This window comes from Coregonus lavaretus, assembly GCF_964263955.1.
Source record: "Coregonus lavaretus genome assembly, chromosome: 14".
Taxonomy (NCBI): Eukaryota; Metazoa; Chordata; class Actinopteri; order Salmoniformes; family Salmonidae; genus Coregonus; species Coregonus lavaretus.
The window spans coordinates 11,311,408-11,327,539 of NC_140001.1; the positions used below are offsets into that span (position 1 = coordinate 11,311,408).

The 16,132-nt window shown below is 43.5% G+C and overlaps 1 protein-coding gene across 1 annotated transcript in view; it reads right to left on the minus strand.

Moving 5' to 3' along the window:
- Window positions 1–15,814, minus strand: part of LOC311141314 (hyaluronan and proteoglycan link protein 1-like) — a 31,182-nt gene extending 15,368 nt beyond the window's left edge. The window contains exon 1 of the mRNA XM_084176608.1: window positions 15,701–15,814. Within this exon, the coding sequence (XP_084032734.1) occupies window positions 15,701–15,800 (100 nt within the window). The 5' untranslated portion in view covers window positions 15,801–15,814. The remainder of the gene's footprint in view (window positions 1–15,700) is intronic.
- Between the last annotated feature and the right edge of the window lie 318 nt (window positions 15,815–16,132).

The following is a 16,132-nucleotide window of genomic DNA, read 5'->3' on the forward strand; positions in this document are numbered from 1 at the left end:
CATTGTATGCTGTAGCGTTAAGATTTCCCTTCACTGTAACAATGGGGCCTAGCCCAAACCATGAAAAACAGCCCCAGACCATTATTCCTCCTCCACCACTTTACAGTTGGCACTATGCATTTGGGCAGGTAGCGTTCTCCTGGCATACGCCAAACCCAGATTTGTCCCTCGGACTGCCAGACGGTGAAGTGTTATTCATCACTCCAGAGAACATGTTTCCACTGCTCCAGAGTCCAATGGCGGCGAACTTTACACCACTCCAGCCGACGCTTGGCATTGAGCATGGTGATCTTAGGCTTGTGTGCGGCTGCTCGGCCATGGAAAACCATTTCATGAAGCTCCCGACGACCAGTTCTTGTGCTGACATTGCTTCCAGAGGCAGTTTGGAACTTAGTAGTGAGTGTTGCAACTGAGGACAAACTATTTTTACACATTACGCGCTTCAGCACTCGGTGGTCCGTTCTGTGAGCTTGTGTGGCCTACCACTTCGCGGCTGAGCAGTTGTTGCTCCTAGACGTTTCCACTTCACAATAACAGCAATTACAGTTGACTGGGGCAGCTCTAGCAGGTGGCATCCTATGACGGTGCCATGTTGAAAGTCACTGAGCTCTTCAGTACGGGCCATTCTACTGCCAATGTTTGTCTAAGGAGATTGCATGGCTGTGTGCTCGATTTTATACACTTGTCAGCAACGGATGTGGCTGAAATAGCCAAACTCACTAATTTGAAGGGGTGTCCACCTACTTTTGGCCATGTAGTGTACATGATTTAGTAAATTAAAGTGTATAAATAACACAATGCCGACATACTGTAATTTAATAAACTATAGAAACGTGTAAAATAAGCATCTACTGTACTGTTATACCCACTTTATATGTATACATTGTATTCTAGTCATGGCTCATCCTATATAACTATTGCTGTACACACCTTTTCTATTCTATTCATATACTGTCTATATAAACTATTCACATACATATACATTTACAGTGCCTTCGGAAAGTATTCAGACCCCTTTACTTTTCCCCACATTTTGTTAAGTTAAAGCCTTATTCTAAAATGCGTTAAACAAATAGAAGTTCTCAGCAATCTACAGACAATACCCCATAATGACAAAGCAAAAACAGGCTTTAAGACATTTTTGCAAATGTATTAAAAACAAAAAACTGAAATAGAGCTCCGAGACAGGATTGTGTTGAGGCACAGATCTATGGAAAAAATTCTGCAGCATTGAAGGTCCCCAAGAACACAGTGGCCTCCATCATTCTTAAATGGAAGAAGTTTGGAACCACCAAGACTCTTCCTAGAGCTGGATGCCCTGCCAAACTGAGCAATCAGAGGGAGAAGGGCCTTGGTCAGGGAGGTGACCAAGAACCCGAGGATCACTCTGAAAGAGCTCTAGAGATCCTCTGTGGAGATGGGAGAACCTTCCAGAAGGACAACCATCTCTGCAGCACTCCACCAATCAGGCCTTTATGGTAGAGTGGCCAGACGGACGCCACTCTTCAGTAAAAGGCACATGACAGCCCGCTTGGAGTTTGCCAAAAGGCACCAAAAGACTCTCAGACCATGAGAAACAAGATTCTCTGGTCTGATGAAACCAAGATTGAAATCTTTGGCCTGAATGCCAAGCGTCACTTCTGGATGAAACCTGGCACCATCCCTACGGTAAAGCATGGTGTTGGCAGCATCATGCTGTGGGGATGTTTTTCAGCGGCAGGGACTGTGAAAAATTTATAAAAACCTGCTTTTGTTTTGTCACTATGGAGTATTGTGTGGAGATTGATGAGGGGGGAAAAAACAAGGCTGTAACGTAACAAAATGTGGAAAAAGTCAAGGGGTCTGAATACTTTCTGAAGGCACTGTATATTCCGGACTCTGACATTCAGGGGCATCATTCACCCCAAAAGTCTGAGGGGGCACAAAGTACGCGAGGATGGCTAGACCCCCCGACCATAAAGGTGTCAGCATGCTTCAGTTCGGCTACCGCCTAGCCGAACTCATCTAGTGTGCTCGCATACTCCCTTAAAAGACCTTCGCTTGAATAAAATAAAAATAAAAGGCAAAAGTACTGTTTGTCCATTTTGAGACGCTGTAAGGATAGAGGGAACAATTAATGGAGCCAAATACAGGCAAATCAATGATGAGAACCTGATTCAGAGTGCAAATGACCTTAAACTGGGGTGAAGATTTATGTTCCAACAGGACAATGACCCCAAAATAATCTGAATTAATCAAAGATATATCTGTCATTCATTTTTACGTTTTTTGTCGAGGAGATCTTAGTCACGCAATTTTACATCTAACTAAGATGTTTGGTGAAGTATTTCTCAATACATTTTTTTGCATGAAAACGAATTGTCTCTAGGTGAATGACAACAAATACTTTATTGAAGAATCACTACTGTTGACCAATCACCGATTTAGGCTTGTCTCCAGAAAATGTTGTGTGCCTGAACAGCCTAAAAAACCCTCACCGAAGTCATAAACGAACAAAAACGTCACAAAATGTCATCATAATATATGCACAAACTCTTCCAAACTGTTTCGGCTGGAAAGCATGCAGATGAAATATGCTTCTCTGCGTCTCTGCTCAAATCTGGGTAAAAGATTGAATGGAATGTGAGTCTAATTCTGTAAATTTAGTTATTGCTTGCTATTCTAAATACTACCAACCACTACCAGCCAGCAGGCCTGCCGGCTAAGATAGTTAGACAAGCTAGCTACTCTAACCTGATTGATAGCCTGAAATGTTTCCTAGCTGCAGTGCCTTCAGAAAGTATGCATACCTTTTGACTTATTCCACATTTTGTTGTGTTACAGCCTGAATTCAAAATATATTAAATAGATTTGTTGTTACACATCTGAACACAATACCCTATTATGACAAAGTGAAAACATGTTTTTAGACATTTTTGCAAATGTATTGAAAATGAAATACATAAATATCTAATTTACATAAGTATTCACGCCCCTGAGTCAATATTTTGTCGAAGCACCTTTGGCGGCGATTACAGCTTTGAGTCATCTTGGGTATGTCTGTATCAGCTTTGCACATCTGGATTTGGGGATCAATGGGATTCAAGTCTGGGCTTTAGCTGGGCCACTCAAGGACTTTCACATTCTTGTTCTAAAGCCATTCCAGCGTTGCTTTGGCTGTACGCTTGGGGTCATTGTCCTGTTGGAACATAAATCTTTGCCCCAGTTTAAGGTCATTTGCACTCTGAATCAGGTTCTCATCATTGATTTGCCTGTATTTGGCTCCATTAATTGTTCCCTCTATCCTTACCAGTCTCCCAGTCCCTGCTGCTCAAAAGCATCCCATAGCATGATGTTGCCACCACCATGATGTTGCCACCACCGGTACTGATGGTGTTAGACGGTGATGAGCTGTGCCTGGTTTTCTCCAGACATAGTGCTTTGCATTCAGGCCAAGGAGTTACATTTTTCTCAGGAGTGCCTTCTGTCTGGCCTCTCTCCCATAAAGCCCAGATTGGTGAAGTGTTGTAGAGACTGTTGTTCTTCTGGCAGGTTCTCCCATCTCAGCCAAGGAACTCTGTAGTTTTGTCAGAGTGGTGATTGGGTTCTTGGTCCCTGACCAAGTTCCTTTTTGCTCGGTTGCTCAGTTTGGTCGGACGGCCAGCTCTAGGCAGAGTCTGGGTAGTTCCATATTTTTTCAATTTCGCAATGATGGAGACCACTGTGCTCTTCGAAACTTTCAACACTCTAGAAATTGTGTTATACCCTTCCCCAGATATACACTAAGTACACCAAACATTAGGAACACCTTCCTAATATTGAGTTGCACCCCCCCCCCCCCTTTTGCCCTCAGAACAGCCTCAATTTGTCGGGGCATAGACTCTACAAGGTATTGAAAGCGTTCCACAGGGATGCTGGCCCATGTTGACTCCAATACTTCCCACAGTTGTGTCAAGTTGGCTGGATGTCTTTTGGATGGTGGACCATTTTTGATATACACGGAAAACTGTTGAGCGTGAAAAACCGAGCAGAGTTGCAGTTCTTGACACAAACCCGTGTGCCTGGCACCCACTACCATACCTCGTTCAAAGGCACTTCCATTTTTTTCTATTGCCAATTCATCCTCTGAATGGCACACACAAAATCCATGTCTCAATTGTCTCAAGACTTAAAAATCCTTCTTTAACCTTTCTCCTCCCCTTTATCTACACTGATTGAATTGGATTTAACAAGTGACATCAATAAGGGATCATAGCTTTCACCTGGATTCACCTGGTCAATCTATGTCATGGTGTCCTGAATGTTTTGTACACTCGGTGTATATACTGCATATATTTTTTAAACAGGACAAATCTATGGGCATCATGCCTCTGCTGACATTGCTCGTTCTGATATTGCTCCAGTGGAGGCTGCTGAGGGGAGGACAGCTCATAATAATGGCTGGAATGGAGCGAATGGAATGTGTTTGATGTATTTGCTACCATTCCACATTCTGCTCCAGCCATTACCACGAGCCCATCCTCCCCAATTAAGGTGCCATCAACCTCCTGTGTATTGCTCGTTCTGATAGGTCTTCATTTCTTGTCTTCTATTTGGATTAACTTTCTTATTATGTGTGTATTGTTATTGTATTGCTAGATATTGCTGCATTGTTGGAGCTAGAAACATAAGCACTTCACTGCACCTGCGATAACATCTGCAAAACTGTGTACACACCAAAAAACGTTGATTTGATGCAAAGCAGACTTTTCACATCCCCATCCCTTAGAGCAGAATATGCCTGGAGAAATAATCAGCAGCATTTGGTAAAAAAACAAGTCCCCTTTTGAGTCATAGATCAAATGATGTCAGTACTAACTGGTGTCCCCAGTGGCATCCTAGCCAGTATCCCTTCCTCCCTCTCCTTCTGTGCCTGACTGTCTCCTGGTGCCTCTTTAATTTGCTCTAAATCTCTCTACATCTGTCTCTTTCTCTATTTCTCTTCCTCTTTTGTATCTCTCTCGGGTTCTGTTCCGCATCTGTCTGGCGGAGGCTCACTCAGAGAGTCGTATAACCGCAGGCTCCTTGAGCCACACCAAAGCCATGACTGGAAAACGGTTCCGCTGGCTCTTCAACGGGAAAAATACTTCTCTACATGGATGCAGGAATTACTACCAGGCTCTCCAGGTTAACTGCCTCCCGGTCCAATCATCTCTCCCCCCACCACTGTTTCTCACCCCAACCTCTCTAAATCCCAGAATCCAATTCTCACATGCGCACAGAGCACATAGTCGACGCGTGGCTGGATTGACTAGCATGTCCTATACATTATCAGTCGCAAGCTATCTTGCAGACAGATTTAATGAACAGAAGTGGTGCTGCCTGACACATTTGATCTCCCCCTATAGCCCTAACTCCAACCGCTCTTTCCTTCGCTCTTTCCTCATTACCCACCAAACTCACGCCAAAGGGTACCAACTAATGAAAACAATGGGGTATGGAGTGTTTTGTTTTTAAAAGCCCAGTATTTAACATATATTTGGATGAGCTCCTCCTCTGTCACTGGGTTATGACTCACGGCTTCTCTCTGCCTCATACATTTTGGACTTGGGAAGCCGTTGACTGAAGTTTGATTGGAAAGTGAAAGCCCAAATGACACAATCGCTCCTCATCAAAATCACTAGGTGTGCATGACGCCAGCATCCCTGTGGAACACTTTTGACACCTTGTAGAGTCCATGCCCGACGAATTGAGGCTGTTCTGAGGGCAAAAGGGGGCGCAACTCAATATCAGGAAGATGTTCCTAATATTTTGTCCACTCAGTGTATATCAAACCTTAGCTTATTTATACAAGGTTATTTCTATGAGGTTGGCAGGTAGCCTAGCAGTTAAGAGCATTGGGCCAGTAACCGAAACGTTGCTTGTTCGAATCCTCGAGCCGACTAGGTGAAAATCTTTCAATATGCACTTGTGCAAGGCACTTAACCTTTATTGCTCCTTTAAGTCGCTTGTGATATTGGTCTGCTAAATGACTAAAATGTAAATGTACGTATACAAACCGTTCATTAAACCATTACCAACCATTTACCCCCCACATATTTTGTTAGGCTGAAGTGGATGGGGAAGTTAATGAAGTGAATGGGGCATTTCCACATCAAAGGTATACGGATAATTCCACCATTTTTTTTTTTTTTTTATCCTGATCTTTCTTATATCACTCAGATATAGGACAGACACTTCAAAACATACCTCCCTTTGATTTATTTTTGGAATATCAGTTTTTCCATGTATGAATCTGTTATTCAAATCAAATGAAATTGTATTTATCACATGCGCCGAATACAACTGGTGTAGACTTTACAGTGAAATGCTTGCTTACAAACTTTTCCATGCTGAGTAAAAATAAATAAATAATAATTGTAACTAACACAAGAGGAATAAAATAAAATACACAAGAATGGAGCTACAGTTGAAGTCGGAAGTTTACATACACCTTAGCCAAATACATTTAAACTCAGTTTTTCACAATTCCTGACATTTAATCCTAGTAAAAAATCCCTGTCTTAGGTAAGTTAGGATCACCACTTTATTTTAAGAATGTGAAATGTCATAATAATAGTAGAGATAATTATTTCTTTCAGCTTTTATTTCTTTCATCACATTCCCAGTGGGTCAGAAGTGTACATACACTCAATTAGAATTTGATAGCATTGCCTTTAAATTGTTTAACTTGGGTCAAATGTTTCGGGTAGCCTTCCACAAGCTTCCCACAATAAGTTGGGTGAATTTTGGCCCATTCCTCCTGACAGAGCTGGTGTAACTGAGTCAGGCTTTTTCAGTTCTGCCCACAAATGTTCTATAGGATTGAGGTCAGGGCTTTGAGATGGTCACTCCAATACGTTGACTTTGTTGTCCTTAAGCCATTTTGCCACAACTTTGGAAGTATGCTTGGGGTCATTGTCCATTTGGAAGACCCATTTGCGACCAAGCTTTACCTTCATGACTAATGTCTTGAGATGTTGCTTCAATATATCCACATAATTTTCCTTCCTTATGATGCCATCTATTTTGTGAAGTGCACCAGTCCCTCCTACAGCAAAGCACCCCAACAGCATGATGCTGCCACCCCCGTGCTTCACGGTTGGGATGGTGTTCTTCGGCTTGCAAGTTTCCCCCTTTTTCCTCCAAACATAACGATGGTCATTATGGCCAAACAGTTCTATTTTTGTTTCATCAGACCAGAGGACATTTCTCCAAAAAGTACGATCTTTGTCCCCATGTGCAGCTTTTTTATGGCGGTTTTGGAGCAGTGGCTTCTTCCTTGCTGAGCAGCCTTTCAGGTTATGTCGATATAGGACTCGTTTTACTGTGGATATAGATACATTTGTACCTGTTTCCTCCAGCATCTTCACATGGTCCTTTGCTGTTGTTCTGGGATTGATTTGCACTTTTCGCACCAAAGTACGTTCATGTCTAGGAGACAGAACGCATCTCCTTCCTGAGCGGTATGACAGCTGCGTGGTCCCATGGTGTTTATACATGCATACTATTGTTTGTACAGATGAACGTGGTACCTTCAGGCGTTTGGAAATTGCTCCCAAGGATGAACCAGACTTGTGGAGGTCAACATTTTTTTTTCTGAGGTCTTGGCTGATTTCTTTTGATTTTCCCATGATATCAAGCAAAGAGGCACTGAGTTTGAAGGTAGGCCTTGAAATACATCCACAGGTACACATCCACTTGACTCAAATGATGTCAATTAGCCTATCAGAAGCTTCTAAAGCCATGACATCATTTTCTGGAATTTTCCAAGCTGTTTAAAGGCACAGTCAACTTAGTGTATGTAAACTTCTGACCCACTGGAATTGTGATACAGTGAATTATAAGTGAAATAATCTGTCTGTAAACAATTGTTGGAAAAATTACATGTGTCATGCACGAAGTAGATGTCCTAACCGACTTGCCAAAACTATAGTTTGTTAACAAGAAATGTGTGGAGTGGTTGAACAAATAGTTTTAATGACTCCAACCTAAGTGCATGTAAACTTCTGACTTCAACTGTACCAATACCAGATCAATGTGAAGAGGTACGAGGTGCTCTCTTTTTTCATTTCCCCCCCCCCCCAATTTCGTGATATCCAGTTGGTAGTTTCAGTCTTGTCCCATCGCTGCAACTCCCGTACGGACACGGGAGAGGCGAAGGTCGAGAGCCATGCGTCCTACAAAACACGAACCTGCCAAGACGCACTGCTTCTTGACACACTGCTCGCTTAACCCGGAAGCCAGCCGCACCAATGTGTAGGAGGAAACACAGTACAACTGGCAACCGTGTCAGCGTGCATACGCCCGGCCCGCCACAGGAGTCGTTAGAGCGCGATGGGACAAGGCTGGCCAAATTCTCCCCTGACCCAGACGACGCTGGGCAAATTGTGCGTAGCCACATGGGTCTCCCGGTCGCGACACAGCCCGGGATCAAATCCGGATCTATGGTGACGCCTCAAGCACTGCAGTTCCTTAGACCGCTGCGCCACTCGGGAGGCTTCTTTTTCATATAGTCCACGATCAGCTCCTTGGTCTTACTGACATTGAGGGAGAGGTTGTTGTCCTGGCACCACACTGCTAAGTCTCTGACCTCCTCCCTGTAGGCTGACTCATCGCCGTCAGTGATCAGGCCTATCAACGTTGTGTTATCAGCAAACTTGATGTTGGTGTTGGAGTTGTGCCACACTGTTGTGGGTGAACAGGGAGTACAGGAGGGGACTAAGCACACACCTCTGAGGGGCTCCGTGTGAGGGTCAGCGTAGCGAAGGTGTTGTTGCCTAACCTCACCACCTGGGGCCGGCCTGTCAGGAAGTCCAGGATCCAGTTGCAGAGGGAAGGGTTCAGTCCCAGGGTCCATAGCTTGGTGATGAGCTTGGAGGGGACTATGGTGTTGAACACTGAGCTGTAGTCTATGAACAGTATTCTCACATAGTTATTTCCCCTCTTGTCCAGATGGGAGAGGGTAGTGTGAAGTGCAATAGATATTGTGTCATCTGTGGATCTGTTGGGGCGGTATGCAAATTGGAGTGGGTCTAGGGTGTCTGGGATGATGGTGTTGATGTTGATGTCATGACCAGCCTATCAAAGCACTTCATAATTACAGATGTGACTGCTACAGGGTGATAGTCATTTAGGCAGGTTACCTTCGAGCTCCTGGGAACAGGGACAATGGTGGTCAGCTTGAAACATGTTGGGATTACAGACAAGGACAGATTAAAAATGTCTGTGAAGACCCCTGCCAGCTGGTCTGCGCATGTTTTGAGAACGCACCCTGGTATTCCGTCTGTCCCGGCAGCCTTGTGACTGTTAACCTGTTTAAACGTTTGGCTCACATCGGCCACGGAAAGCGAGATCACACAGTCATCCGGAAAAACAGGGTTTTTCAAGCAAGGCACAATGTTATATTACTCGAAGCGAGCATGAAAGACATTTAGCTCATTTGGGAGTTCTGCATCGCTGGACAGCTTATGTCTGGGCTTCCCTTTGTAATCCGTTATCGTCTGCAAGACGAGCATCGTAGCCGTTGTAATAGGATTCCACCTTCCTCCTATATTGTCCTTTTGAATGTTTGATGTCTCATCGGAGGTCGTAGTGTGATTTCTTGTATGTGTCCATGTCCGTTTCCCATTCATTGTAAGCGGTAGCTCTAACCTTTAGCCCAGTGCGTCTGTTGCCTTTAATTCATGGTTTTTGGTTGGGATACGTTCTTATAGTCACTGTGGGGACGACATCATCTATGCACTTATTGATGAAGCCCATGACTGTTGTGGAATCCTGGAACATATCCCAGTCTGTACTAGCGAAACAGTCTTGTAGCCTCGCATCTGCTTCGTCTGACCACTTCCGTATTGAACGCATCACTTGAACGCATTCTGTCTGAGCTTTTGTTTGTAAACAGGAAGCAGGAGAATGGAGTCATGGTCAGATTTGCCAAAGGGAGGACGAGAGAGGGCCCTGTATGCGATTCGGTTGGTAGAATAAAAGTGGTCTAGAGTTCTAGCGCCCCTAGTGGCGCAGGACACGTGTTGTTAGAAGTGAGGTAGGATGGTATCAGGTGAGCAAAAGCTTGAGATTTCCTTCACACTTGAAGTAGCACACCAGTTGTTATTCATTTTTAAAAACACACTCCGCCGCCTTTCATTTCCCCGAAGCCACCGACCGATCCTGCTGCTGGATGGAGAATCCACAGAGTACTACGCGCATAGCGTCATCATCCAGCCACGTTTCAATAAGACATATAATATTGCAGCTCATCCATCTTATTCTGGAGTGACTGGACATTTGTCATAGAACGGAGGGGATCGCCGTTCGGTTTTCTCTTCGCCTCAATTTCACCAGGACTCCACCTCGTCTCCCGCGTCTACACCTGCAGCGTTTTGGTAGCCCATGGATCAAAGGAATAGGGTCTGGTATGAACAGTGGAACAGCTGAGTCGGAGTTGAAGTCGTATTTGAAGTTGAAATCAAGGTTAGTAACTGACGATCTGATGTCCAGAAGTGCTTTGCGGTCATATGTGATAACAGCATGAACTTACCGTACAAAAAACACAATAGAATTCACTATATTGGAACTCGTAAGATGTCGCCCTTCTCCGTCAGTGCCATCTTCAATGTGTTTCTATGGGCTAATAGCAATAAGGCCAAATTCAGTGCTTCATCAAATATATTTTTAAAATGTATTTTATATACAGTGGGGAGAACAAGTATTTGATACACTGCCGATTTTGCAGGTTTTCCTACTTACAAAGCATGTAGAGGTCTGTAATTTTTATCATAGGTACACTTCAACTGTGAGAGACGGAATCTAAAACAAAAATCCATAAAATCACATTGTATGATTTTTAAGTAATTCATTTGCATTTTATTGCATGACATAAATATTTGATACATCAGAAAAGCAGAACTTAATATTTGGTACAGAAACCTTTGTTTGTAATTACAGAGATCATACGTTTCCTGTAGGTCTTGACCAGGTTTGCACACACTGCAGCAGGGATTTTGGCCCACTCCTCCATACAGACCTTCTCCAGATCCTTCAGGTTGCGGGGCTGTCGCTGGGCAATACGGACTTTCAGCTCCCTCCAAAGATTTTCTATTGGGTTCAGGTCTGGAGACTGGCTAGGCCACTCCAGGACCTTGAGATGCTTCTTACGGAGCCACTCCTTAGTTGCCCTGGCTGTGTGTTTCGGGTCGTTGTCATGCTGGAAGACCCAGCCACGACCCATCTTCAATGCTCTTAATGAGGGAAGGAGGTTGTTCGCCAAGATCTCGCGACACATGGCCCCATCCATCTTTCCCTCAATACGGTGCAGTTGTCCTGTCCCCTTTGCAGAAAAGCATCCCCAAAGAATGATGTCTCCACCTCCATGCTTCATGGTTGGGATGGTGTACTTGGGGTTGTACTCATCCTTCTTCTTCCTCCAAACACGGCGAGTGGAGTTTAGACCAAAAAGCTATATTTCTGTCTCATCAGACCACATGACCTTCTCCCATTCCTCCTCTGGATCATCCAGATGGTCATTGGCAAACTTCAGACGGGCCTGGACATGCGCTGGCTTGAGCAAGGGGACCTTGCGTGCGCTGCAGGATTTTAATCCATGACGGCGTAGTGTGTTACTAATGGTTTTCTTTGAGACTGTGGTCCCAGCTCTCTTCAGGTCATTGACCAGGTCCTGCTGTGTAGTTCTGGGCTGATCCCTCACCTTCCTCATGATCATTGATGCCCCACGAGGTGAGATCTTCCATGAAGCCCCAGACCGAGGGTGATTGACCGTCATCTTGAACTTCTTCCATTTTCTAATAATTGCGCCAACAGTTGTTGCCTTCTCACCAAGCTGCTTGCCTATTGTCCTGTAGCCCATCCCAGCCTTGTGCAGGTCTACAATCTTATCCCTGATGTCCTTACACAGCTCTCTGGTCTTGGCCATTGTGGAGAGGTTGGAGTCTGTTTGATTGAGTGTGTGGACAGGTGTCTTTTATACAGGTAACGAGTTCAAACAGGTGCAGTTAATACAGGTAATGAGTGGAGAACAGGAGGGCTTCTTAAAGAAAAACTAACAGGTCTGTGAGAGCCGGAATTCTTACTGGTTGGTAAGTGATCAAATACTTACGTCATGCAAAAAAATGCAAATTAATTACTTAAAAATCATACAATGTGATTTTCTGGATTTTTGTTTTAGATTCTGTCTCTCACAGTTGAAGTGTACCTATGATAAAAATTACAGACCGCTACATGCTTTGTAAGTAGGAAAACCTGCAAAATCGTCAGTGTATCAAATACTTGTTCTCCCCCACTGTATGTACCTATAGGGGTCCAACATTTTTTAAATAAAATAGCTAAATTATCCTTGGTATGACCATCCATATGTTAGCTTAGTAGAAACACAGCCCTGGGCCCTTAGACCTAAGTGTTTTCTTAAGGTTGGGGGTTAAATGAAAAAGAGGAGAGAATAAGTCAATTACCACATGGCAATAAAAAGTACCGTAGTAGCCAAGACCTACTGCCATTTTACCATCATATACAATTCTCTCTCACTCCATAAAAGGTTATAGTACTGAGTGATTTAAAACTGCTGTGTCTTTGAGAAAGTAGCAATGTAGGGTAATAAATTGACAGTAACATCATAATGGTCCAACGTTGCCATGTGACATATATGTTCAGAGTCGACAGGCACTTCATAATGTTATCCTAACCTTGTGTTATTAACTTTGTCTTATTGTGGTCTTTGAGACGTTGAAGGAGCAACTGAGCAAGTTGATTAGTCACATATTAGCCTATAAGCTTGAATCAGTATGTATACAGAGAGTATGTTACACAGCTGTAACTACATGTGTGTCATCCAGTGTAAAACCACACCCACCCCGACCAGCTAGACATCCTTTACAACATCCTGCAGCAACAGGGAGCTGTGACCAAGGTACACGCCTACACACACACGTGCCCAAAAAACGTGCACTCACTCTCATACACGGACACAGGCGCGTACGCACACATGCACACACATACACACATGTCAACTCTCTTAAACACACACATACTCTGGGAATGATACTATGATGTCAGCATGACTTCTTGGCTGTTGCCATCGTCTTCTAAATCAGAACTCTCTTAAAGTAACAGTTCAGTGAAAATCTCACTTTTAAATATTCTCTTAACTCATACCCAAATAATGTTGTTGACTCATCCTATACTGGTATTTGTGGCCAAAGCATAAATAAAACATTTATTAAAAAACACCTCAAACTTGTATCTCAAACAGACCGTTTCAAAAATGCTTGCTATTTCCTCATAGAGAATGATGTCTTCCTGCCTCATTGGCTGAGCTGGACAATCAGCGGTCTACTCCCAATAATATATGACCGGTGTACGTCCACACCATTCTGTTGTTGGGGTACGCCCACACCATTACAACACAGAAAATCTGCTTTTTAACATACTTAATTACAATTTTGGGGAAGGAAATATTTTCACTCATATAATTTAAAAATGTGGAAAAACTGGACAGTTACTTTAAACTTTCACTTCAAACTTCACTTGCTGTACCAACATCACAGCCCCCTCCTGACACAGCCCCAACCCCCTCCCAAACTAGCCCAATCCCCCTCCCAGGCACCAACTATGTCAAAGCCACAGCCTCACCCCCAGCCCAACCCTGCCTGAGTCCAAGGCCAAGCCCCAGTTCCAGCCAAATCCTACCTAAGTCCAAGCCCCAGCCCTGTCCAAGCCCCAGCCCTATCCAAACCCCAGCCCCAGAAAGCCCCAGCCCAATCCCAAGCCCTGTCCCAGCCCCAGCCCTGTCCAATCCCCAGCCCTGTCCAAGCACTAGCCCCAGAAATCCCCAGAGTTAACAGACCATTACCTCAGTGGGAAAAGGAGAGTCATTTGGCCAGAGTTCAGCTCTATACGTTTTGCTGTGGCTGTTAATCTTAACTCTGTTCCTGTCAAAATGCATGTACTGTACCGCTTAGGATTTCCACAGGCTCAGAGGCCTGGGTGAGTCAGTTGAGCAGGCAACGCCCCTGGCATAAGTGTACATTAAAGCTTATTTTCCATAGGGTTAGAATAAAGATCTACTGTATAGAGTTGGGCTGGGTGCCGCCAGAGCCAAGGTTCTGACATCATGGGGCTACACACACATACACATACACACACACACACACATTTCTGACATCATTAGGCCACAGGAGTCTAACAAACTTTTGCACAGACAGGACAGCATGCCATCTACAGACTCTGAGAAAGTGCATTTTTCCTGTTGGCGGGATTTCTCTGTCTGCCATGATAGAGCTAGCACATGCTGGAACTCAAATCCCCTAAAGGACTGAAGAAATTACATTTGATATTACTCTTCACTTTGTAAACTGAGACTCTGGTTTGAGCTAGAACAATGTGTTTCTTAGTGGCAGTGGTGAAAAGTACTTAGGTAAAAATACTTGAAAGTACTACTTAAGTAGTTTTTTGGGGTATCTGTACTTTACTTTACTTTTTAACTTTTACTTTGACTTCACTACATTCCTAAAGAAAAGTATGTACTTTTAACTTCATACATTTTCCCTGACACCCAAAAGTACACTTTGAATGCTTAACAGGACAGGAAAATGTTCTAATTCACACACTTATCAAGAGAACATCTCTGGTCATCCCTACTGTCTCTGATCTGGCGGACTCACTAAACACTTGCTTCATTTGTAAATGATGTCTGAGTGTTGGAGCGTGCCCCTGGCTATCCGTAATTTAAAAAAAACTAGAAAATGGTACAGTATGGTTTGCTTAAGATAGGGAATTTGAAATTATTTATACTTTTACTTCTACTTTTGATATTTAAGTATATTTTAGCAATTACATTTACTTTTGATACTTAAGTATATTTAAAACCAAATACTTTTAGAATTTTACTCAGGTAGGATTGTACTGGGCAACTTTCACTTTTACTTGAGTAATTTTCTATTAAGGTATCTTAAGCAGTTGGGTACTTTTTCCACCACTGCTTAGTGGTATTTGACTATTGCAGTAAGATATCCCACAGTATTTCATTTAGGATACAGGTGCTATTTTAAATAATATTAAAGGATGTAGCTTGAGCAGGTGCAGTCTGAAAAGTGTTCTTCTCACTCCCTCCTAATAGAAGGAAAACAAACAAACAAGTGGTCTGATTGAACCTTATTAGACATAATAAGCAATTAGCTACAGTTTATCTGTACACAATTTTGACCAATTCTGACCTATAACTCAATTTGAGCTTCAATGGAAACAATGACTCATTTTCAGAGTAAAAAGAAGGGTTTGGTCTATATTTTAATTCTAAAAATAATAGTTTGGTCCAAATATATAGAGTAAAACCAGTAGATTGTGATGTGTGGACAGCGAGCCCTGTGGGTGACAGGCTGATTAATTCTCAGGCGGTGGCCAGCAGTAAGCAGTTAATAAGTCAGTGGTGAGTTAGACTGTGTATGGCACCCCAGAGAGGGTTCCATTACCAACCACTACAATTACCCTGCTGTTATAAGTCTATGGTACCACTTTACTGTGGCCTCAAAGCACACGTACACAGACATTACAGACACACCCCTATACGCGCACACACACACACACACACACACACACACACACACACACACACACACACACACACACACACACACACACACACACACACACACACACACACACACACACACACACACACACATTTCCATCTTACCTGCTGTGTAGGCTGGTGGAGAAGCAGGGCTGTTGGTCTCACTGTACACACTGCTGGCCAGGGTCAGGGAAAGAAAAACGCTGCAAAGCTGGATGATCATTTTCTCGTTCTTTTTTTTTCACACCAAGGGGCCTCTTCACTGGAAATGCAAAAAAAAAAGGCAAAAAGAAAAGGCACACTAATTAGCAAGGTAACGAAGGAATCAGAATCAAGAGTTCTTGGTTTGTTTTCTGTCTTTCTTTCTTATTTTCTTTCTTTCTTTCTTTCTTTTATGAGGTGTGCCAGTCACCCTGGAGCAGCAGCCACCGGTAGTGCTACTGGAGAGTTTGGGTTCCTCAGATATGAGGTCCCTTTTATTGCATCCCAGCATGGCTGAGACCACTCCCCCTCCCCTCCCGCTCTACACAGCTCTGTATAGGCTTCCCTCAGCCA